The 26,515-nt window shown below is 42.1% G+C and overlaps 1 protein-coding gene across 1 annotated transcript in view; it reads left to right on the top strand.

Annotated features, from left to right (window-relative positions):
* LOC116974997 (integumentary mucin C.1-like) overlaps positions 1-26,515 on the top strand; it is a 119,679-nt gene that overhangs the window by 68,600 nt on the left and 24,564 nt on the right. Inside the window, exon 4 of the mRNA XM_033023647.1 lies at positions 14,021-14,160. Coding sequence (XP_032879538.1) covers positions 14,021-14,160 — 140 coding nt within the window. The remainder of the gene's footprint in view (positions 1-14,020; positions 14,161-26,515) is intronic.

Below are 26,515 nucleotides of genomic sequence, written 5' to 3'. Positions count from 1 at the left end.
AGCACCTCTTTGACTGTAACAACGGACTGATCTCAAACACTTCCAATGATGGCCCAAGTTCCACTGACCTCCTATCTTTCTCCACGGTAAATACGGGTGCTGTCTGTACAGAGTTTGTATATTATCCCCGTGACCATGTGGGTTTATTCCGAGATCTTCGATTTCCTCCCTCACTCCAAAGACGTACAGGTTTGCAGGTTAATTAGTTTGGTATATAAGTAATTTGTTCCTAGTGTGTGCCGGATGGTGTTAATGTGCGGGGATCGTTGGTCGGTGTGGACCCGGTGGGCCGAAGGGCCTGTTTCTATGCTGTATCTCTAAACAAATCTAAACTGATCTGCTGTTCCACGTGTGGACTCCGATATATCGGCGAGAACAAGCGCAGGCTGGGCAGTCGTTTCACTGAACACCTTCGCTCAGTCCAACTAGGCGTACGTGATCTCAGGGTTGCTAAACATTTTAACTCCCCTCCCATTCCCACACTGTCGTTTCTGTCCAGGGCCTCCTCCATTGTCAGAGTGAGGCCCAATGCGAATTGTGCCTCTATTCAAGAAGGGCTGCAATGCAAATTGGAGGAACAGCACCTCACATTTCACTTGGGTAGCTTACACCCCTGCGATATGAATATTGACTTCTCTAACTTCAAGTAACCCTTGCTTACCCTCTGTCTCCGTCCATCCTCCAACCTAATCATCCTGCTAGTTTCACTGTTTGTTCCCTTCATTATCACATCTTCCACAGCCATCATGGGCTCCACGTTTTCATGCCTCTAGTTCCCCTTTGCCGTGACTCAGTCTCAAGAAGTGTCTCGACCCAAAACGTCACCTATTACATTTCTCCAGAGATGCTGCCTGACCCGCTGGGTTACTCCAGCTTTTTGTGTCTATCTTCAGTGTAAATCAGCATCTGCAGTTCCTTCCTACACTGCTTCCAATGATTCATGGTTGTGGCCACCTTGTGACCTCTTTTCCCTCTCTTTGGTTTATCTTCCTGGCCCATGATATTGCAAGGAAGGTATATTCCAAGGTAGACCCAAAATGCTGGAGCAACTCAACGAGTGAGGCAGCATCTCAGGAGAGAAGGAATGGGAGACGTATCCTGTCTCGACCCGAAACATCGCCCATTCCTTCTCTCCTGAGATGCTGCCTCACCTACTAAGTTACTCCAGCATTTTGGATCTGCCTTCGATTTAAACCACCATCTGCAGTTAGACAATAGACAATGTCTTGAAAGCATCCAGAGAACCTGCCTCCACCACCCTCTGAGGCAGAAATTCCACAGACTCACAACTTTCTTACATAAGGCAAATTCCACATCTGAACTCAAATATAAAACCTCCTGGCCGGCTCTCAGCCCTCCTTTCAGTATTTTCAGGAAGATTGTGACATCCGAACCAGGAATGTTTACTTTAGTTTAGTTTAGTTTGGAGATATAGGATGGAAACAGGCCCTTTGCTCCAATGAGTCCACGCTGACCAGCGATCCATACACTAGTTTTATCCGACACACCAAGGATAATTTACAGTAGACAAGCAACCTACAAACCTGCACGTCTTTGGAGTGTGGGAGGAAACCGGAGATCCTGGAGAAAATCCATGCGGTCACAGGGAGAACTTACAAAATCTATACAGACAGCACGTGTAGTCAGGATCATACCTGGGTCTCTGGTGCTGTGAGTCAGCAACTCTACCGACCAGTGAAGGCTTTCCTTACCAAATGGCTTCATTAACATAGATAGACACCAAAAGCTGGAGTAACTCAGCGGGACCGTCTCGACCCGTAACGTCACCCATTCCTTCTCTCCAGAGATGCTGCCTGTCCCGCTGAGTTACTCCAGCATTTTGTGTCTATCTTCGGTTTAAACCAGCATCTGCAGTTCCTTCTTACAAAGAGGCTTCATTACCATTCTATATACTTGCATTGCCACTTACAGAGGGCTGTGGACTTGGACTCAATATCCTTCTATACACAAAGATGCGGCACGGTAGTGCAGCGGTAGATTTGTTACCTTGTAGCGCCTGCAGCGCCAGAGACCCGGGTTCGATCCCCTAATTAATTGGCTTCAGTAAAAAAAAATTGTAAATTGTCCGTAACGTGTGTAGGATAGTGTTAGTGTATGGGTGATCACTGGTTGGTGTGGACTCAATGGGTCGAAGGGCCTGTTTCCACGCTGTATCTCAAAACTAAACTAAACTAAAACTGATACAGGGATGGAAGGAGAAGAGGAGAGAAGCATCTAGATGAACTGTGATATTTTATGTCAATGCTGTGTATAATATTCCATAAATAATAATAATTTGATAATATTGTTTGTCATTATTTGCTGATTCTACATCTGCTAACTGATCCAGCAAAATGTGCAGGCATTGAAGATAGACACAAAATGCTGGAGTAACTCAGCGGGACATGCTGCATATCTGCAGAGAAGGAATGGGTGACGTTTCGGGTCGAGACCCTCCTTCAGACCAATTGTAGTTTACCGTGGATCTCAGATGCTTGTTTTCTCGTTAAAGGGCAAGAATTGAAATTCTTTTTTTAAAATTTTATTTATTTTATTTATTTATTTATTAGAAGTAGACATATTATAAAATGTAGTTACATATTATAGTAAAAAAAATTTCCATTTACATCAGTCATACATTATTAAAATTTTCCATTATCAATTACTTCTGCTTCTAGTGTTTTTATTTTTTATAGAAAGAGGGAAAAAGAGAGGGTAGAAAGTTACAAATAAAAAAGAAAGCAAAAAAAAAAAATACAACAGAAAAACAAGGGAGGTGGAATGGGTTACATGTACTACATCAATGGAGATAGGTTCGTAGGTTATAAAGTATAGCTTTTCATCTATTCCTGAGTTCAAGTTTCAGCTGGGTCCTCGCGCTGTGCTAATCCATCCCTTCAGATAGTTAATGAATGGAGCCCAAATTTTATGGAAAAGATCTTGTTTGTCCATTAAGACAAGTCTAATTCTTTCTAAGTATAGGGTCTCCGACATTTCCGTAATCCACATTTTAATTGTGGGGGTTGTAGGGCCTTTCCAAAATTGTAATATTAATTTTTTTCCGGTTATTATACTGTAGTTGAGGAAATTTCTTTGGTTTGTTGTGAGTGTTAAGCTTTGTTCTGATATTCCAAGTATTATTAATTTTGTGTCTGGGTCCAGTTTTGTATTAATAACTTCTGAAGTTATTTCAAAAATATCAGTCCAGAAATGTTTAAGTTTTATACAGTTTGCAAACGTATGTGTTAAAATAGCCTCTAAATGTAGACATTTATCACAAATAGGAGAGATAAGAATTGAAATTCTAACACAGAGAGTGGCGATACAGTACTCCAGCAGTATTTAATCCTGAAGGACAGAAGTGGCTGAATATGCAATTTCAGCGTCGTCCCATAAGGAAGTTTCAAAACTGGTCCTGAAGACAAAGACTAAAAAAACAGAAATGGAGGACCTTTGTACTTTTATTTCAAGATAAATCTCAAGTATAAAGGAAGAACTGAAAAACCTCAAAGAAGAAATTTCAGCCTCGGTTCAGTTCGAGAAGAATTATTTACCTGGAAGGAAGAAATGTCTGAAAAATTAAATCAACAAATGGAAGAGGTAAACGTTAAACTTAATTTGATGGAATCTAACTTTAACTCTAGGTTGGATCCCATTATCGATACAGTAAATCAGCACACTGCAGCTATAACTGAATTAGAGTCAATTGCCGACACAAGTGCTGAAACTACAAAAAGAATTCTCCCAGAGACCAAGCGTTTAACAGATTTATTGAATAAAGTGACTGAAAAATGTATTGACTTGGAGGGACGTCAGAAATGCCAGAATCTAAGAATTGTTGGTGTTAAAGAGTGCAAAGAAGGAAATAAAAACCTTCGTGACTTTGCTGCAGATCTTTTACAAAAAGTTTTAAATTTAGATAAATGCCTCTACTAGGTCGGGCACACAGAGCATTGAGACCTCGTACGAGTGCTAGCGCCCCTCCCAAGTCAACTGACACTGAAGGTGCATTATGACCACGTTTTGGAAGACATCTTGACAAAAATTGCTGGCAACAGAAATCTTTCATTTGTAGGCGACAGAATCAGTATTTTCAGAGACTATCCTGTAGAGGTTGTTAAGAGAAGAGCGCTTTTCAATGAGACAAGTGGAATCCTTAGGAAGATACCAAATTTGAGATGTGGGCTGATGTACCCTGCAAAACTGAGAGTCACCTACAAGCAGAAGGAACATTTCTTCACCGATTACAAGAAAGCATTGGTTCGCCCAGGATATTGAGACTGATGATTGAACATTATCTCCACGGTGTCATCACCTTGCAGAGAACAAATGGAACTTTAAATTGTTATACTCAAGGACTAATGATAGTTGATAACGATAGCTGAGCAAGTTGTCTTGCTATTGATTTACAACCTTTATTATTTAGTACTAATCATAGACCAAATTGTGACAGCCCATTGTTCTTCAAGAAAACACTTAACATATTCCGGAACTTACACAATATAATTTGATAATTGGTAGAGACTTAAATTGTACATTAGATTCTTACCTAGATAGATCATCAACACAAAGGAAAATAAAATCCAAGGCAAGTGAATTATTAAATTCATATATTAATACCACCAACATCAAAGATATCTGGAGAATAGAAAATTCATCTGGACGAGAATATTCATTTTACTCACCGGTACATAAAACCTATTCAAGAATCGACTATTTGGTTAGAAGAGTGCAAAGAAAGGAAGAAAACTACATCTACAATCAGTGTAGTTAGTGATAGCCACACTTATCCCATATACTTATAATTCGAAATATCATAATATTATAATCTCGGATCATGCACCTTTAACATTCATGGTTTAAACTAAATTGAATGACCGAGAAGCAGACACAATGGAGACTTAACACTCAAATTTGAAATGATAAAGCATGCTACGAATATCTTATAACACAGATTAATATGTTTTTCGAGACGAATGACCGCCCTGAAACATCTGTCTCCCTTCTTTGGGAAACATTCAAAGCATTTTTACGAGGAGCTTTAATCTCCTCTCAAGCCTTCCATAATAAAAAGAATCGAGCTAAACAACATGTACTAGACAAGGAAAGAAGGCAATTAGATATAGAGAATGCGGCCGTCTATGATAAAACATAATAAAAACGCTGCACTTAAATGTAAGTTAAATCAAATATACTCAGATCAAATCAAAAAACTTTATCAACACACTAAACAACTACAAATTGAATTTGGTGATAAACCACAAAAACTATAAATATCCAACATTTATGAAACATTTAGACAGGTACATGGATAGGATAGGTTTGGTTTGGAGGGATATGGAACAAATGGACCAAATGCTGGGAGGTGGGACCAGTGTAGCTGGGACATTGTTGGCCGATGTGGGCAAGTTGGGCTGAAGGGCCTGTTTCCACACTGTATCACTCTGTGACTCTATGATAATTGCCTTCTCAAGGACAAAGGTGAATAGAAGAATGCCAGCCTGGTCAATGACGCCGATATCGCTTATGTGAACACGGCTGAGATATTCAAATGTAATTCATGGGAAGGTAATTCCATTTTGACACAGAGCAGTAGATCAAAAGCTTTGTCTAAAGAGATAGGTTTTAAGGAACATGTGTGGTGCAGAGAGTAAGAGGCAGAGACATTACTCAAAGATATATTGTTCTTGAAATCTGTTTTTTGTTTCAGCGCAATCATGTGCAAATTCAACCTTCCCAATTGTTGAAAACGCTACAATTGCACAGGTGAACGTGGACTCCTCAAACAGCAACCTCTTTGCTGTTACAAGATGTGAAGTTCTCTTCGTAAGTGCATTTCAATTCACGGTTAATTTTTACCTCTTGCCAAAATGTATTAAATGACACGAGCATGCGTTTCTTCTCCTGCATTTGTTCTACTAGTTTTAAAACGGTTGTGGAAAAGTCCAGAACAGGTCTACAAATGTGGCAAGGTGAATTTTATGGTGTTAGACAGGAGTTTGTAAAAGTTACAAAAGGGTCAGCGGGTCAGGTAGCATCTCTGTAGAGAAGGAATAGGTGACGTTTTTGAGTCGAGACCCCTCTTCAGACTGTCAAGGGAAATGAAACGAGTGTTACAGACGGTGATGTAGAGAGATAGAGAACACATGAATAAAAGATATGCAAAAAAGTGACGATGATAAAGGAAACAGGCCATTGTTAGCTGTGGGCTAGGTGAAAACGGGTTACAGACAATGAGACTCAACAAGACAACCTTGAATCTGATATGACTTGGTTGGGGGAGGGAATGAGAGAGAGGGCATGCAGGGGTTACTTGAAGTTAGAGAAATCAATGTTCAGTATAATATCAGTAGATGGGATGCAGGAATATACTTAATAAGGAAGTCAGGAAGGTAAAAAGGGGATGTGAGGTAGATTGACATAGAGATTTAAATAAGTATATTGTGAAAAAGAATAACTAGGGAGAGAATAGGGCATCTCAAAGAGGAACATGAATATCTATTTGTGGAGCTGCAGGAGGTGGGCAAGGTCATCGATGAAAATTTCACCTTTGTGGAGAAAGATATTAGAAACATAGAAAATAGGAGCCGGTTAATTGTAGGTTAATTGGCTTAGTGTAAACATAACATTGTCCCTAATGTGTGTAGGTAAGATAGTGTTTATGTGTGGGGGTCACTGTTCGATGCGGACTTGGTGGGCTGAAGGGCCGTATGTCTAAACTAAACTAAACTAAACTAAACTAAACTAAACTAAACTAAACTAAACTAAGCTAAACTAAATCTTAACAAAATAAAATAGAGAACTTTCATTAGTATAAAAATAATTACTGTTTCTCATGTCATAGTATTGCAACAGAAGAAAAGTGCCCACAGAAACTATCTGAACGCAAGCAATAGAAACTCATATGGATTAACAGTTGCTGCTTGTGCAACCAAAGTAAACATTATCTCACTGTAGCATTAATTGTAGCGACAGTGTGAAACAGTAAATGTTTTATACTAATGAAAGTTCTCTATTTTATTTTGTTAAGATTTAGTTTAGCTTAGTTTTGCTTAGTTTAGTTTAGTTTATTATCTCAATGGGGTTAGGTTATGTAAGGGGGAGGTGCAGCGAGACCTGGGTGTCCTTGTACACCGCTCACTCAAAGTTGGCGTGCAGGTACAGCAGGCAGTGAAGAAAGCTAATGGAAGGTTGGCCTTCATAACAAGAGGATTTCAGTATAGGAGTAGAAAGGTTGTTCTGCAGTTGTATAGGGCTCTGGTAAGACCGCATCTGGAGTATTGCGTACAGTTTTGGTCTCCTGATTTGAGGAAGGACATCCTTGTGATTGAGGCAGTGCAGCGTAGGTTCACAAGATTGATCCCTGGGATGGCGAGACTGTCATATGAGGAAAGATTGAAAAGACTAGGCTTGTATTCACTGGAGTTCAGAAGGATGAGGGGGTTCTTATAGAAACATATAACATTATAAAAGGACTGGACAAGCGAGATGCAGGAAAAATGTTCCCAATTTTGGGCGAGTCCAGAACCAGGGGCCACAGTCTTAGAATAAAGGGGAGGCCATTTAAGACTGTGAGAAAAAACGTTTTCACCCAGTTGGTTGTGAATTTGTGGAATTCCCTGCCACAGAGGGCAGTGGAGGCCAAATCACTGGATGGATTTAAGAGATAGTTAGATAGAGCTCTTGGTGCTAGTGGAATCAAGGGATATGGGGAGAAGGCAGGCACAGGTTATTGATTGGGGACGATCAGCCATGATCGCATTGAATGGCGGCGCTGGCTCAAAGGGTCGAATGGCCTCCTCCCGCACCTATTTTCTATGTTTCTATGTTTCTATGTGTGTATGTAAGCTTTACATTTCTGACGGGAATCTCATAGAAGACAAACTAGCCGCCATGTATATCTCAATAGCCAGTGTATTATCTTGTCGATGCTTCCACTATTCACTGCAAAGAAAGCTCATTAATGCCTCTACTTCCTCAGAAGTTAGAGGAGGTTCGAAATGTCGCCAAATACCCTTTAAAGCTTCTACAGGTGTGCAGCGGAGAGCATATCATGCTGGTTACACATGTTCTCTACTGAACTATTAACTCAAGCACCCAAGTTAGAAGAAAGCTGCTGAAAGTGGATGACATTGACCTGGTCCATGGCATGGTATTGATTCCCCCACCATCAAAGTGACCCATAGTAAGTTGTGCCTTAGAAAGGCAATGGTTACCATCAAGGACCTCTACCACCATGGCCATGCTCTCATCTCATGGCTTCTAATGGGAGAAAAGGTTCTGTGACCTCCAAATTAAAGAACAACTTCTTTCCATCATCCATCAGCCATCTTGAACCACAACCTTTCTTCAGGTAAGATCTACTATGAACTTTGTCGTGGGTGCACTACGTACTTTGGTAATTTATTGTTTATTGTTTATTGTACATTTATTTGCATGTTGTTGCATTAAGAACAAGTAAGAGTTTCATTGTCCCCCTGCCCAGTGCATTTGACAATGAAACACTCGTAACCCTTGACCCACTGCATCAATGTGCATTGAAGGCCATCTTGAGAAGCAGCAAGTAATGTGATACAAGTGCAGCAAGACATAGGAAATCCAAATAACAATCGTGTCATTGGGAATGTTATTTCAAATACTATTCATTGAGTGTAACATTCTTCTTTGTTTTTTTAGGAGACTATTTTAGGAGAACGCCTATCCCTGGTGGTAATAGTTATTGATATCCAGGGAACTGTGTGCCTGAACAACTCCAGTACCGATCCATCACTCTGTGACCTGATACCCATCTTGAATGCTGTGAGTGTTACAACATTTGCTATTCATTTCTCTGTTGTCATCTCTATTGACATAGGTTCATAAGTAAAAGGAGCAGAATTAGGCCAGTTGGCCCATCAACTCTACTACAATCATGGCTGATCTGTCTTCCCACAGCACCTGTAGTCAGGATTGAAGCTGGGTCTCTGAAGCTGTAAGGCAGCAACTCTACCATTGCAACACTGTGCCAACCTCTTTCTACCCCTCATTGCATACTGCACATTCTGGAATGCGAACCACTGACTACCCTTCCAACACTTTTCACAATCTACCCTTCACCTTCGAGTGATCACTTCTCTTGTCCTAAAAGGGGGCAGAATTCCCGACCTGCTTTTTCTAGCCAGCAGTTATGAGGTCAACGCATGCTGTTGAGCAAAACATCAACAGACCCGTCACCCTCGTGGTGGAATACGGGCAGAAAATGCTGGAGAAACTCAGGAAATTAGACAGCAGCCGTGGGAAGCAAAAATACAGTCAATATTGCAAGACTGAGGCCATTGATTAGAATTGGGAAAAGTGAGGAAAGAAGTTCCACAAAGAAACTTGCATCCAAAACACTTCTTCTTGCGTATGGCGTGCACAGCCTCATGTTGTAGACACCAAAACACTACATCTGTTTGTTTGTGCACGTCGGGTTGATTGCATTATGCGAAAACAGGGTGGACCATGTGAAGGCGGCAATCTCCCACCCCACCTAAAACACTAACTCTATTTCTCTTCCCACAGTCACATCGCAAGTAGATTGTGTGGTCAAGAAGGCTTTCAGCACATTGGCCTTCATCAGTCAGAGTCCTAAATTTAAAAGATACGGGTCATGTTGCTTTTGTAGAGGGCATTGATGAGGCCACATTGAATATATTTTGCTCCGTTTCTGTTATCCTGTTATGGGAAAGTTGCTGCTAAGCTAGAAAGGGTGCAGAGAAGATTTAAAAAGGCCTGTCCCACTTGGTGATTATTTCGGCGACTGCCAGCATCATTGACTGACGTATCAGGTCACTGAAAAAGTCGCGGCGTGAAATGTTCAAAATCTTTCGGCGACCCTGATACGTCAGTCAATGACACCGGCAGTCGCCGAAAAAATCGCCAAGTGGGACAGGCCCTTTACGAAGATGATGCCAGGACTCGAGGGCCAAAGCTGCAGGGAGAGGTTGAGCCGACTAGGACTTCTGTGGAGTACAGGTGGATGACGAGTGATATTATAGAGGGGTATAAAATTATGAGAGGAATAGATAGGGTGAATGCACAGAGTTTAAGGTGAGAGAGGAAAGATTTAATAGGAAACCGAGGCGCAACATTTTAACATGAAGGGTGGTAGGTGCGTGGAATGAGCTGCCAGGGGAGGTAGTTGAGGCACTATCACAACATTTAAGAAACATTTCGACAGGGACATGGATAGGATAGGTGTAAAGGGTTATGGGCCGAACTCCACACCAAGTCACACAGCACTGAGCAAAATACAAACCACAGGAGGAATCTAGAGATTCACATGTGTCCACAAGAACTGGTTTGTCAACTTGATAGCATTCCTTTCATTATGAAGAAACGTGGTAATGGAATTACACCAGAATTAAGCAAAGAGTTATTTTAATTCTTTGTGGTCTTGAAATCTAGTCAACATCAAACGACGTCACAAAATGGATTCAGGATTGTAAATGTTAGTACAAACATTGAAAAGGAAAAACACACCAACATCTTCAATATTAGAACACATGTCACATATATGTTGCTGTGTTCACTGCAGACATATTATTAGATTTATGTTTCCTACGGGTAATTTCCGTACAATTAGTTGTGCAATCTGATGGAAGTCCAACTCACTCAGTCAAGATGCGAATACACCCTTCAGCCACTAAAAGTATATTCAATATCTTCAGGTGCTCCATTACTTTGTGGGAGAACTGAGTATTGTTAAGGGCTGGCTGTGTGTGTGGTGAAACCACGGACTTCAATTAGAACCAATGGGAGAAGCCAGAGGGTAATGGTGGATGGCTGTTTGTCGGGTTGGAAGCAGGTGACTAGTGGGGTGCCTCAGGGATCTGTGTTGGGTCCTTTGTTGTTTGTCATGTACATCAATGATCTGGATGAAGGGGTGGTAAATTGGATTAGTAAGTATGCAGATGATACCAAGATAGGGGGTGTTGTGGATAATGAAGAGGATTTCCAAAGTCTACAGAGTGATTTAGGCCATTTGGAAAAATGGGCTGAAAGATGGCAGATGGAGTTTAATGCTGATAAATGTGAGGTGTTACACCTTGGCAGGACAAATCAAAATAGGACGTACATGATAAATGGTAGGGAATTGAAGAATACAGTTGAACAGAGGGATCTTGGAATAACCGTGCATAGTTCCTTGAAGGTGGAATCTCATATAGATAGGGTGGTAAAGAAAGCTTTTGGTATGCTAGCCTTTATAAATCAGAGCATTGAGTATAGAAGCTGGGATGTAATGTTAAAATTGTACAAGGCATTGGTGAGACCAAATCTGGAGTATGGTGTACAATTTTGGTCGCCCAATTATAGGAAGGATGTCAACAAAATAGAGAGAGTACAGAGGAGATTTACTAGAATGTTGCCTGGGTTTCAACAACTAAGTTACAGAGATAGGTTGAATAAGTTAGGTCTTTATTCTCTGGAGCGCAGAAGGTTAAGGGGGGACTTGATAAAGGTCTTTAAGATGATGAGAGGGATAGACAGAGTTGATGTGATCAAGCTTTTCCCTTTGAGAATAGGGAAGATTCAAACAAGAGGACATGACTTCAGAATTAAGGGACAGAAGTTTAGGGGTAACATGAGGGGGAACTTCTTTACTCAGAGAGTGGTAGCGGTGTGGAATGAGCTTCCAGTGGAAGTGGTGGCGGCAGGTTCGTTGGTATCATTTAAGAATAAATTGGATAGGCATATGGATGAGAAGGGAATGGAGGGTTATGGTATGAGTGCAGGCAGGTGGGACTAAGGGAAAAAAATTGTTCGGCGCGGACTTGTAGGGCCGAGATGGCTGTAATTGTTATATGGTTATATGGTTATATGTGAAGAAGGGTGACTGGAGAGAGAATAGAGGGGCATAAATATGGAACCGCTGGAGATTGTCAAGGTCATGAATAAATATTTGTCCTCTTTACCATGGAGAAAGTCATGAAGACGAGGGGGCTTTGGAAATGTAATAGAAATATCTTGAGGACAGTCCTTATCGCAGCCACTAAGCTGCTGCAAAACCTAAAATGTATAAATGGACACTGTGGGAAGCTAGAGAGGAAATGGCAGGAGTCCTAGCTGAGACGTACATGGTTGAGGTACCTGAAGACCAGAAGGTGGGTAATTTTGTTCCTCTATTTGAGAAGAGCTGCAAAGGAAAAGCCTGGAACTGAAGCCTGACATGCATGGGAGTCAAGTTACTGAGAGGGCTTTGTCAGATAAGATATATGTGCATTTAGAAATATGGGGGTTGACCAGGGAAAGTCATCATGGTATTATGCATCCAGGAGACATAGGTTTCAGGTGAATGGGGAAAGATTTACTAGGAACCTGAGGGGCAACTTTTCCACTCAGAGGGTGGTTGGCATATGGAGCGAGCTGCTAGATGAGGTAGTCGATGCAGGTATTATAACAACATTTAAAAGATATTTGGGCAGGTACGTGGATAGGTTCAGAGGGATATGGGCTGAATGTGGGCCTGTGCAACTGATGTCGAGGTGGCTCAGATGTGGGTCAGAAGGGACTGGGTAAGGGAAGGCAGGATGGGATGAAGCCTTCTTGTGTGTATCTATGAGATCAGGGTATTTGGATATGTATCCTGTGGGGTAGGAGAAGGCGGGAACAATGGGTCCGGGTGCGGACGTGGCGTTGAAGGACGAGAAGCCGAAGCAAAGAAGTGGAAGCCAAATAATCGAACAAAAAAAAAACGAGACGCCAAATAACCGAAAGCGAACAAAGCCGAAACGCCAACTAACCGAAAGGGTGGGACGCCTAAAAGCAAACTCATCGAAAGGCCGCTCAGCCGAAAAGTCAAATAACGGACATGACGTCGCCGGGGGGGGCAGGACTTGTCAGCGATTGGTCCAGACCTCCGCGTCTATCACATCACTGGCCGGTGGAGACGGGATGGTCGGGGTCATTTTCCCACACAAGTATTAGGTGACTGGGCAATCTGAACCCGAGCACCAAGTTGTAAGCGGCCGAAGGAGCGCATCCCTCGGGACAGCCCCCACTCTCCCACGGCCACGGCCGCCCTCTGCCTCGTCTCCCCCGTGCGGCCGCACTGTGACGGGCTGTGTGTCGGCAGCGCCGGGTGGAGCAGAGGTGTGGGACAGGCTGGTCCCTCCGTGTGTGAGGAGGAGAAACGTCAGAATTAAAAGACTTTCTTTTAGGAAGGCGACAAGGAGAAATCTCCTTCGTCAGAGGGTGGTGAATCTGTGGAATTATTTGCCACAGAAGGCTGTGGAGGACAAGACAGTGGATATTTTTAAGGCAGAGATAGACAGATTGTTGATTAGTACGGGTGTCAGGGGTTATGGGGAGAAGGCAGGAGAATGGGGTTAGGTAAGAGAGATATATCAGCCGTGGTTGAATGGCGGCGTAGTTTTAATGGGCCGAAGGGCCTAATTCTACTCCTATTCCTTATGACCTTATGAATTCTGGAGACAGGAGAAGTACTCATGACTGGGAGGTGAGACCAGAGAACAAGGTTGGGAGGTGGAGGTCACAGAAGAAGAGCTCAGCATGATGTTGGGATTGGAACTCAATGAGGTGTGGGCACACAGGAACAAAGGTAAGCTGAGTGCTGACCTTGACATTGGAAAGGGGGAGGTGGGAGGTGAGAGGGGGGGGGGGGGTTGTCAAAACCTGAGAGACGCTCACCATATGTTGTGATCCTTCTTGTAAACCTCCTCTGGACCCTATCCAGAGCCGGCACATGTACATTGGTTTCCTGCAGGTGGGTGAAGAAGGCTTTTTGAATACTGATCCACATCAGTCGGGAAACTGAATGTAGAAGTTGGGACTTCATGATCAGCTGGGAATATTGTGTTGAAAGGTAATTTGGACAGATACTGTATATGGATGAGAAAGGTGCGATGGGATATGGGACGAAGACAGGCCATTGTGACTAGCTTTGATGGGACATCTTGGTTGCCATGAAAGAGTGGAGTTAGATGTTTCCATGCTATAGTATGTTTGTACAATTCTGTGGGTTTTTTTCTCTTTACAGGAAACTGCTACTTGTACCAGCATAATCACACTGGAAGTGGACCAAGTTCAAAGCGTTGTAGTTCGGTGCTTTGACACAAACGTGACAACACCAGCTATCACCCCGACCACACCGGTGACCACACCGAGCATTTTAGTTACCACACCGACCACACTTGACACCACAGACAGCACTTTAGTTACCACACCGACCACACTGGACACCACAGACAGCACTTTAGTCACCACACCGACCACACTGGTGACCACACCGAGCACTTTAGTTACCACACCGACCACACTGGACACCACAGACAGTACTTTAGTCACCACACCGACCACACTGGACACCACAGACAGTACTTTTGTCACCACACCGACCACACTGGTGACAACACCGAGCACTTTAGTTACCACACCGACCACACTGGACACCACAGACAGTACTATAGTCACCACACCGACCATAACAGTGACCACACCAACTACCACGACCACCACAACCACGACCACCACACCAACCACGACCACCACAACAACCAAAAAACCCAGAAAACGACCATCATCTTCATCATCATCATCATCATCATCATCATCATCATCCGAAAGCAATGAACGATCAAGGAGATGCACGAGAAAGGTATCTCGAGGATTTTTATTGAATTGATTGCTAAAGAGATGCACGCCTGCAATATCACTTTTATCTATGCAGAAACAACAGCATAAATGTGGTACGCTGATAAGTTTCAGTGTATAAGATAAAGGAAATTATTTGGACTGTTTTACAGAGTTGTACAGCAGAGAAACAACTCCTTTGGCCCACCAATTCCACCAAATCCATGCCAACCTTACTGCCCATCTACACCAATCACAATTGCCTGCATTAGGACAATATCCACCGATGCTGCTTATATAATTGCCTGACCTCAATGGTGCTCAGAACTGAACACAATACACTAATGCAGACTCACCAACGATTTATCGAACTGCAACATGACCTCCCACCTTCTATACTCAATACTTTGACTGATGTAGGTCAAAATGCCGAAAGCCTTTTTGACCAACTTATCTACCTGTGATGCACTTTAAACAAACCATGTGCGTGCACTCCTAGATCCCTCTGCTCTACAACACTCCCCAGAGCCCTGTCATTCACTGTGTAGGTCCTTCCCCTTGTTAGTCTTCCCAAAATGCAACATCTCACATTTCTCTTTATTAAATTCCATCAACCATTCTTCAGTCCACCCGCCCAACCGATCAAGATCCTGCTGCAATTTGTGCCAATCATCTTCACTATCTACAATACCACCCATTATTGTGTCATCTGTAAACCTGCTAATCATATCTTGTACATTCACAACCAAATCAATGATAGAGATGACAAACAGTAACAGGCCCAGCACAGAACTCTGAATCATACCAGTAGGCACAGGCCTCCAGTCTGAAAAGAAAACTTTCACCATCTTGGAACTTCCTTCCATGAAGCCAATTTTCTATCCATTTGGAAATCTCTCCTTGTGATCTAACCGCCCAGAGCAGCCTACCATGTGGAACCTAGTCGAATGCTTTGCTGAAGTCCATATATACAACATCTACATGTCTACCCTCATCAACCTTTGTGGTCACATCTTCAAAGCACTCAATCAGTTTAGTTTATTGTCACATGTACCGAGATACAGTGAAAAGCTTTTGTTGTGCGCCAACCAGCCAGCGGAAAGACAATACATGTTTACTGTCGATCCATTGACAGTGTATAGATACATGATAAGGGGAGTAAGGTGAATGATGTTTAGTGCAAGATAAAGCCAGTAAAGTCCGACCAAAGATAGTCCCAGGGTCTCCAATGTAGACAGTAGTTCAGGACTGCTCTCTAGTTGCCTATTAAGCTGGTAGGCCAAAGTATGTCGTACAACCTTAATTCATAGTGGATTGGTGCTGAGGTAGGATTATGGTTAGGGTTGTAGAGGATGGATCAAGTGTATGATGGTTGATGAAAAGAAGCTGTTCTTGGCATTGGAGGTAACAGTTCTCAGGCTCCTGTGCCTTGGATACATAGAAAAATAGAAAATAATGCAGAAGTAGGCCATTTGGCCCTTCGAGCCTGTACTACCATTGAATATGATCATGGCTGATCATCCAAAGTCAGTACCCGTTCCTGCTTTTCCCCATATCCCTTGATTCCGTTAGCCCTAAGGAATTCTGTTACTGCCTTCGTTGTAATGGTAGGAGCGAGATATTGGCCAGGGTGGGGTGGGACTTTGATGATAATAGCTGCCTTCTTGATGCAGCACTTCCTATAGATCCCTTTGATGGTGGGGAAGGGGGGGGGGTATCTGTACCTCGATGGACCGAGCAACATCTAGAACTTTCTGAAGCCTCTTTCATTCCTGAGAATGTTCTCCATTGTACAGCGGTAGAAGTTGCAAAATAATTACATACAATGTCAACATTTAGAACAGAGGTGAATTCCACAGTACAGGTGCACAACCTTTTATCCGAAGATCCAAATAACGAAAACCTCCGAATAGCGGCCATTTTTGGGGTCCTTGAAGAAAGGTCCTTGAAAACGTTCACCGAGGGCGACTCGCAGAGGTGACAGCGGAACCTCCGGTCGGTCCTCGAAGAAAGGGGAACTAAATCCCCATTCATAAAAGAGAAGGTGAGGGTATATTGCGCGGGAAGGTTAATAATTGACAATATGCTGCGGCCTGCCCGCTGAGTTAAAAAGTTCCCACGGTAGACTCACGATATACAGTGTTTCGTGAGTCTTGCGTGGGAACTTTTTAACTCAGCGGGCAGGCCGCAGCATATTGTCAATTATTAACCTTCCCGCGCAATATACCCTCACCTTCTCTTTTATGAATGGGGATTTAGTTCCCGTTTCTTCGAGGACCGACCGGAGGTTCCGCTGTCACCTCTGCGGGCCGCCCTCGGTGAACGTTTTCAAGCGCAAGCACGGAGATCCCAGATACCCACAGCCAGCAGCAGCCCAGCCCCGCTCCAACTCCAGAGGAAAACTGCAAACTGGCCGGAGACGTCAGGACCACGAGAAGCCGTTCCCCGAGCTGCGCCCCCTCATCGGGACACCGACCCCCAGGCCCACTGCAAGCACGGAGATCCCACAGACCCACAGCCAGCAGCAGCCCAGCCCCGTTCCAACCAAAGATCGTTGGTTCCAACTACAGAGGAACCTGGGTAGCGGATGACGGGGCGCAGCTCGGGGCGTCGTAGGGGTCCATCGGGGAGCGGGTTCCTGTTGGTCCTGACGTCTCCGGCCACCTGCCATCCTCCGGGAACTGTACCGCCCTTGCAGGAGAGTGGGGTTGTTTGCAGTTGCAGAGGGAGGGGGCAAGGGCGGTACAGTTCCCAGTCTCAGCTCCAGTCCAGGGGGGTGGCCGGAGACGTCAGGACCAACGGGACACCGACCCCCAGGCCCACTGCAAGCACGGAGATCCCAGAGACCCACAGCCAGCAGCAACTCCAGCCCAGCCCCGCTCCAACTCCAGAGGAACACGTAGGGGCAGAAGCTGATGGTGTGCAAGGTACGTCTTGTTCTTGGGGTGGCGGATGAGGGGGCGCAGCTCGGGCTGTGGGCAAACTGCCACTTGTCGCCGTAGCGGCCCATCGGGGAGCGGATTCCTCTGGAGTTGGAGGGGGAGGGGGGTATTGTGCTGTTTGATCGCCCCCTGCTATCCCAGGGACAGGGAGACACATCGGCTTTTTAGACTGGTGGGCAATCACTTCCAAAGTTCTGCCCACACAGTCAGTGCACCTCTCCTACACTGCATTTCATACAAACATTTATTCTGCAAGAAAAAACTACATAGAAGACACAAACTCGCGACCGAGTAACTGCCAGGATCGAGGCGCAAACTCGCGACCTAGCTCGGGGATTCAAGAATCCCCGAGCTAGGCCGCCTAAGGGCATGTAGCCCCGCTAGGGTGACATGAGTGCGAGAGTTGATTCAATGCTGCGGGCACATTTACAAATTCAGGAATTCATTCAACACACTGCATTACATACAGACATTTATTCTGCAAGAAAAAACGACATTGAAGACTCAAACTCGCGACTGAGTAACTGCCGGGATCAAGGCGCAAACTCGCGACCTTGCGGATATGAGCCGAGCACTCTACCACTGAGCCAGCCATTAAAATCTACGCTAAAAAATTTCCATTCCGAAGACCGACAAATTCTGAATTACGAAAAGTGTCTGGTCCCAAGGCTTTCGGATAAAAGGTTGTGCACCTGTACTTTCATAAACGTCCACGTATAAAGTCATTGCTTTCTTTGACCAATTGCTTTAATGAAACACTTTATTCTAGAACTATGGCCGAAGGTTTTGCAGGAGAAGTTCTGGCCACCGGAGGAGGAGGGGATTTTCGAGCAGGCAGAAGAAAAATAACAGGCAAAGGAGTGTAACCAGAGTTATTCGTTTTGCTCCGACTGCAGCTCTCAGGACAGAAGTGAATCAAGATAGTAAAATGCAGGTTTGTTAAGTATCAGTTACTTGTCAGCATTTGATGTTGTTTCATTTCGCCCTTCCTTCATAGGTTTGAGGCCATTCGGCCCATCGAGTTGTGAATCTGTGGAATTCTCTGCCACAGAAGGCAGTGGAGGCCAATTCACTGTATGTTTTCAGGAGAGAGTTAGATAGGGCGCTTAGGGCTAACGGAATCAAGGGATTTGGGGAGAAAGCAGGAACGGGATATTGCCATTCAATATGATCATATTGATTAATATGCTGGCTCGAAGGGCTGAATGGCCTATTCCTGCACCGATTTTCTATGTTTCTATGTTTTCCCTGACTTGTAACTTGCTGTGTGCATTTAATGGTTTAATGCACCATTTCATCCTCACATTCTGGTGACTGAACATGTTGAGGAATCTCACCTCCATGTGAACATCATTGGGGAATTTAAACAACGTTTGGGTATCCTTTATAACAACTGATAAGAATTCGAGGCACAAGCTGTCGCCACATGGTCGCCGGGGTGTCGCCTGTATGGTCGTGAGTAGTCTCCTCAGTTGCCCAAAGAGTCGTAGCGTCTTTCTGGTCGCCACTGGATTTTCTTTATTTCTTTATTTTTTTATTTATTATTTATTAGAAGTAAGTACAATACAGTGGTACCTTTTTTCAGGTGCCAAATATATATGAACATAATTCATTCTCTGTCCAACTTCATTTTTTATTTTTTTAAAGGGAGAAATAAGAAAGAAAGAGATGGTAGAGAGTAGAAAAACGTGTAGTGTGTATAAAAAAAGAAAGAGATAGTGAAGAATAGAAATAAGAAAGAAGAGAGAGCAAGAGAGAGATTAGCAAATCAACAATAGGAGATGAGTTTTTATATTGTTTATCATCTTTCACCCAGACCTGAAACAATTGATTTTTACGATACTGTTGCACCACATGAATCCAAGAACTCAATGCATGGAGACCAACTCGTTAAGAATTGATCTTGTTTATCTATTAGGAGGAGTCTCATTTCTTCAATGTGTGCTGTGTCCAACATATTTCTAATTCACATTTTGAGCGTTGGTATAGTTGTATTTTTCCAAAATTTGAGTATGAGTTTTTTTGCAATTATAGACCCATAATTAAAAAATTAATTTTGGGATATGATTAATTTGTTCCCGTCTCCCATTACTCCAAATATAATCATTTCAGTATAAGGTTCCATTTTTATCTTAAATAAATTTGTGATATATCAAAAATATCACACCAAAATTTGTGAAGTTTTGTACAAGAAACAAAAGAATGTGTAATATCGGCATTTTGAGAGAGACATTTATCACAGATGGGAGAAATATTTGGGTAACATTTATTCAGCCTAGTTTTTGAATAATATAATCTATGTAGTATTTTGAATTGAATTAAATTGTGTCTAGCATTAATCGAACATTTATGTATATATTTCAAATACTTTTCCCATGTTTCTGTCGAGATTTTTATCATTAATTCTCATTCCCAGTCTTCTCTAAGTGCCTCTGTTGATGGTAATTATCTATTTAAAATACTGTTATAAAGATATGATATTATTTTTTGTGAGTCAGCCTTAATATTCACTGCTTCTTCCAGTGGATCTAAAATTATAATTTGAAATCTTTGTATATATTTCTTCATAAAATCACATATCTGTAGATATTTAAAATATTGGTTGTTATTCAGTTTAAATGTTAAATTTATTTGTTGAAATGATAACAGATTTCCCATTTCATACATGTCGCCTACCTTTTTAATTCCAAGTCTTTCCCATTGTTTGTATGTTTTATCAATAAGAGATGGTTTAATTACCGGATTATTCACTATTGGTGTTAGCACTGATAGGTTTCTTAATTTTAAAGTTAATTTTATTTGTTTCCAAATTCATATTGTATTATGAATAATTGGATTCTTCTTATATATTGTGTTGTTCAATTTTATCGGGAGAAGAGGATCGCTCCTATATCACACGGAGCACAATCCTCTTTCTCCATTCTTATCCATTCCGTCTGTTGAGGAGAGCTGTCTAACCAGTAAATTATATTCTTAATATGCACTACCCAATAGTAATACAAAAAATTATGAAGTGAGAGTCCCCCAACCTCTTTGGGTTTACACAGATGGTTTCTTTGAATTCTATGTGCTTTATAGTCCCAAATAAAGTTGGTAATATTAGAATCTAATTTAAAAAAAAAAAATTTTGGTATATATATTGGTATGGATTGAAATAAGTATATTATTTGTGGTAAAAAAAATCATTTTTATAGCGTTTATTCTGCCTATTAATGACAGCGGGAGCGTTTTCCAGAAATTAATCAAGGCATTAAATTTATTTAATAGTGGCATAAAATTAGCATTAAATAATGATTTATATCTTCTGGTAATTTGAATACCCAAATACTTATATTTTTCTGTTGCAATTTTAAAGGGAAATTTTAATAGATGAGTCGCTTTCTGAGGCTTTAATGACATAATTTCACTTTTATTCCAATTTATCCTATATCCTGAAAAAGGCCCGAATTCCTCTATTAAATTTAATAAGGACGGGATACTCGTTTGTGAATTTGTAATATATTAAAGTTTATCATCTGCATATAATTAAATTTTATTATTTGAGTCTTTAGTATTATATCCCTGAATATTCGGATGCATTCTTATCCTTTCAGCCAGAGGCTCTATCATAAGGGCAAATAGCAGGAGTGATAATACACATCCCTGCCTATTGCCCCTTGATAATTGGAATTTTGGAGATAACATATTATTAGTTAATATCCTTGCCGTCGGTTTATCATATAATAATTTTACCCATCTGATAAAATTCTCTCCCATATTAAATGTTTGTAGTACTTTGTATAAGTACTGCCACTCTACCTCATCTCTGCATCCAGAGAGACAACTGATAAATCTTCCTTTTCCGTTTTATGTGAATACATTATATTAAAAAGGCGTCTCAGATTATTAGATGATTGTCTTTTAGGTATAAACCCCGTTTGGTCCGGATTTATGAATTTATTAATATATTTACTCTTCTTGCTAAAATCTTTGCTAAAATTTTCTGAAAGTGAAAGTGAATTAAAAAAAAAGTGACTTTAAGGTATTAAAAAAGCGATACCTTAAATACAAGAGGCCACCAATGGTGGCTAAAATTGAATTGACCTCCGTAGTTGGAACTGTACATTGAGTTCCGTCCCCTAGACAGAGTATCATAAAAGACTACAGGCCGTTTCATCTTCTTGTAACAAAAAATTGTCCAGTCAGGAAGAATAATAACAGAAAAAACTTCAGAAATAGAGAGATAGCACAATCAAGCCAGAGGCAAATCAAACCTGTATGTTCAGTTCTGGATTTTCAACATGTTGAACATTCTTCGGAGACAGTCGGCGACAGTTGGTTTGCCGCCAATGAGCGTAGTTTGACTTCTCCTGACGTAGGTGCTGTCGTAGTTGTCGCCAGGTGATGTAGGTTGTCGCCGGTGCTGACTTCAGTTTTCTTTGGTTTTTAAGGTAATGATTCTATTTCAAATTATATGTCGAAGGGGGGTCCAGTCGCCGGTTTTTCGGCGACCTGTTATGACTATGACAGTCGCCAACAGTCGCCTAAAATTAGCCTAAGTGGAACAGGGCCTTAAGGATGCAATGAATGAGAGGCGTGGAACAGATTCAGATTGCATTACATTAAGTTGTTGCTTTTTCTGCCATTTCACAGATACGCCACTGACTTCTGACGGTAGGAGATCTGACAAAGCAGCTCCAGAACTTGAATTGCACAAAAGCCTTCTACAGAGTGTGCTACAATTACTGCCGGGCCTGATTTACTCCTGCATGCAACTGCTGGGATTCTCATGTTTAACGTGAGAGTTCTCTTCCTCTCCTCTGCAATCTCTTTCTTTTCCCTGCAATCCAACGAGTTGTAGCTGCCTGAATGCTACTGGAGACTGATATACAATAAAATATTAGGAAATGTACCAACCTGGATGGGGTCTCATCAGATACTGTGCTTCTCCGGATGTAAACAATCCTATAGCTGTTTTAAACAACTTTTCAAATAGTTTTTCTTGATTTTTCATGGGATATCATTTGGTACGAGAGTTAAAGCAATCATGTCTTGGCACACTAAACAATAGCTTCAACTCGATTCCTTATTAAAAAATTGTGATAATGTAATCTAAAAGGTAGACAAAAATGCTGGAGAAACTCAGCGTGTGAGGCAGCATCTATGGAGCAAAGAAATAGGTGACGTTTCGGGTCGAGACCCTTCTTCAGACTTCTTCATTCTGAAGAAGTGTCTCGACCCAAAACGTCACCTATTTCCTTCGCTCCATAGATGCTTCCTCACCCACTGAGTTTCTCCAGCATTTTTGTCTACCTTCAATTTTTCCAGCATCTGCAGTTCTTTCTTAAACATGCAATCTCCAGGTCATTTTTAGATCCATAAATCAAGATGACAATCAGTTCACATATGTTGTATCTATTTCTTTAGCTGGGTAAGACTTTTAACAATATGTTGGCAATATCTTGTGATCTGTACTTAATAAATTATAATAAAATATGTTTATCACAACCTTTCAATGTCTTACAAGTTTATTCAGGGGTGGAATTAACCATTGAAGCTTCAACTACCTCCTCTAACAGCTCTTTCCACACACCTACCAAACTGTGTGTAAAAAACTTGACCTAGTGGGAGGGAGGAACTGAAGAGAATCCACATTAGTCAGGAAATGGTGTTAGGTAAACCATTGGGACGGAAGGCAGATAAATCCCCAGGGCCTGATGGTCTGCATCCCAGAGAACTCAAGGAGGTGACCCTAGAAATCGTGGATGCATTGGTGAACTTTTGTCAATGTTCTATAGACTAGATCACTTTCTGTGGACTGGATAGGTAATGTAACTCAATTTTTTCAGAAAGAAGGGAGAGAGAAAACAGGGAATTATAGACCAGTCAGCCTGACATCGGTAGTGGGGAAGTTGCTGGAGTCGATTATTAAAGATGTTATAGCTGTGCCTTGGGATAGCAGTGACAGGATCGGTCAAAGTCAGCATAGATTTATGAACGGGAAATTATGCTTGACTAATCTTCTGGAATATTTTGGGGATGTAACAAGTAGAATGGATAAGGGAGAGCCAGTGGATGTGGTGTATCTGGACTTTCTAAAAGCCATTGACAAGGTCCCACACAAGAGATTAGTGGGCAAAATTAGAGCACATGTTATTGGGGGTAGGGTATTGACAAGGTTGGCAAACCGGAAGCAACGAGTAGGAATTAACGGGTCCTTTTCAGAATGGCAGGCAGTGACCAGTGGGGTGCCGTAAAGCTCAGCGTGGGACCCCAGTAATTTACAATTATGTGGATAAATGTGAGGTTATCCACTTTGGTGGCAAGAACAAGCAGGCAGATTATTATCTTATCTTATTATAATTCTGTAACCAAGACCTAGTTTGTTTCCTATTCAAGTCTTTCTGTCTCTCTGAAGGCACATTTCTGTAATTAAGGCTTAGTTTTACTGTTGATCAAGTTTCTATGTATTCTTGCCAGCTGAGAATGTAAAAGCTGTACCGCTGTGCTCAAGAGATCAGCTTTGACTGGACTCCCCGTGCTCACAATTTCTAATAAATCGCTTGTTACTTTGAACACCAACTCCGCATGGCCTTCCCATTTGTTCCTACACTGTGTGGCTTCTTTAGCACTCTGTCGACTTGTGTTGCCCCTTTCAGAGAGCTGTGGACATGGACTTCATGATCCTTCTACACATGATCCCTCTATAATGCTGTTATGGATCATGGCATCAACTATATATTTTCCCCATACATACTGTATTACCTCTCAACATCCATCAGCTCACACACAAACTCTCTGACCAAAACCTCTAAATGGTAGCTCTCCATGTAGATCCTCACAATGCTGGCTCTCATCACAAGGAACTAAAGAGATTTCATAAACACTTTGACTCCCCTTCCCACACTGACCTTTCTGTCCTGGGATAGACACAAAAAGCTGGAGTAACTCAGCAGGCCAGGCAGCATCTCTGCAGAGAAGGAATGGGTGACGTTTTGGGTCGGGACCAGTCTGAAGGTTTAGGTGAGATTTAATAGGAACTGGGGGGTAACCTTTTCACACAAAGGGTGGTGGATGTATGGAACAAGCTGCCATAGGAGGTAGTTGAGCCAGGGACTATCCCAACATTTAAGAAACAGTTAGACGGGTACATAGATAGGACAGGTTTGGAGGGATATGTGCCAAACGCGGGCTGGTAGGACTAGTGTAGCTGGGACATGTTGGGCGGTGTGGGCAAGTTGGGATGAAGGGCCTGTTTCAATGCCGTATCACTCTTTGACTATCACTTTATACAGTGAAAAGCTTTTGTTTGTGTGCTATTCAGACAAAGAAAAGATTCTACATTAATGCAGTCACGCCACCCACAGTGCAGAGTATACAGTAAACAAAACCCATTCCAGAATCCTATTGTGCTTTATACCAACATTCATTTTTCAAAATATTTATTTATTTATTTATTTTTTATTTGTTTATTTTATTAGAAGTTAATGCAATACAAAACAAAACAGTGGCACCTAATTTTAGGTGCCAACTATGTCATACCGTAATCCATTCTATGTACAACCTCTAGTTTTATGTTATGAGAAGGAAGTAAGCAAGACAAGAAAAAGAAAACAATAGAAAGGGGAAAAAGTGGAAAAATAGATGGTAGAGAGTAGAAAAACGTGAAGTGTGTATGTAAAAAATAAAAAATAAAAAAAGAAAATTAAAAAGAAAAAGTGGAAAGTAGAAATAGAAGAGAAGGCCCCTTAAAAGAGAATTTTTCAAATCTATATTCGGAGATGTAGATCTATCCACGTCATGAACTGAAATCAGCAATCCTTATGGTACCGCTGCATCAAATGATTCCAAAAAGTCGATGAAAGGAGACCAACTCCTTAAGAATTGGTCATATTTATCTATTAGTCGGAGTCTCATTTCTTCAAGGCGTGCTATGTCCATCATATTCCTAATCCACATTTTAACAGTTGGTATGGTTGTATTTTTCCAAAATTTAAGTATAAATTTCTTTCCAATTATTAACCCATAATTAAAAAAAACATTTTGGTCTTTATTTAAATTGGTATCTTCTCCTATTATTCCAAATATAATCAATTCCATTTTGGTTTCTATTCTTGACTTGAAGAGCTTTGTAAATATATCAAATATATCACTCCAAAATTTATTCAACTTTGTACATCCTACAAATGAATGTGTTATATTAGCGTTTTGAAACAAACATTTATCGCATCTGGGAGAGACGTTTGGATAAAATGTATTCAACATTCTTACTGACGGAAATTAGCTTTCATTTATTGAACTATTTAAAAACTCTTTGCTTTAATGTTACCCCTGGCTATTCATGCAAATTCCTCCAGTCTCAAAAATGACCAAGGCAACCTATAGTCAACCTCTCTCCCCCTTCTCACTCTCCTCCGTCTCCACCTGCGGGAACGTCCCACAGTCACTGACCATGATGCACCACCAACGGACCCCAACCCCCACTCAGGGTGATTTCCCCCTCCCTCCGTGACTGTTGGACGCTCCTGCGGGTGGAGATGGAGGAGAGAGAGAAGGGGGAGAGAAGGGGGGGGAAAGAAGGGAGGGGGGGGGGGGGGAGAGAAGAGGGAGAGAGAAGGGGGGAGAGAAGGGAGAGAGAGAAGGGAGAGAGAAGGGGGAGAGAGAAGGGGGGAGAGAAGGGGGAGAGAAGGGGGAGAGAGAGAAGGGGGAGAGAGACAAGACGAGAGAGAGAAGGGGTGAGAGAGAAGGGAGGGAGAGAGAAGGGAGAGAGGGGGGGAGAGAGGAGGGGAAGAGAGATGAGAAGAGTGGAGAGGTAAGGGGGGAGAGAGAAGGGAGAGAGAGAAGGGAGAGAGAGTGGGGGAGAGAGAAGAGGGGAGAAGGGAGAGAGAGAGTGGGAGAGAGAGAAGAGGAGAGAGAGAAGTGGGAGACGGGAGCATGGGGTCCAAGCTATAGGTGATTCGGCAATCTGAACCCAAGCACCA

This window comes from Amblyraja radiata, chromosome 7 (assembly GCF_010909765.2).
Source record: "Amblyraja radiata isolate CabotCenter1 chromosome 7, sAmbRad1.1.pri, whole genome shotgun sequence".
Lineage (NCBI taxonomy): Eukaryota > Metazoa > Chordata > Chondrichthyes > Rajiformes > Rajidae > Amblyraja > Amblyraja radiata.
Note: the sequence above shows the minus strand (reverse complement) of the source record. Positions and strands in the feature narration are given on the sequence as shown.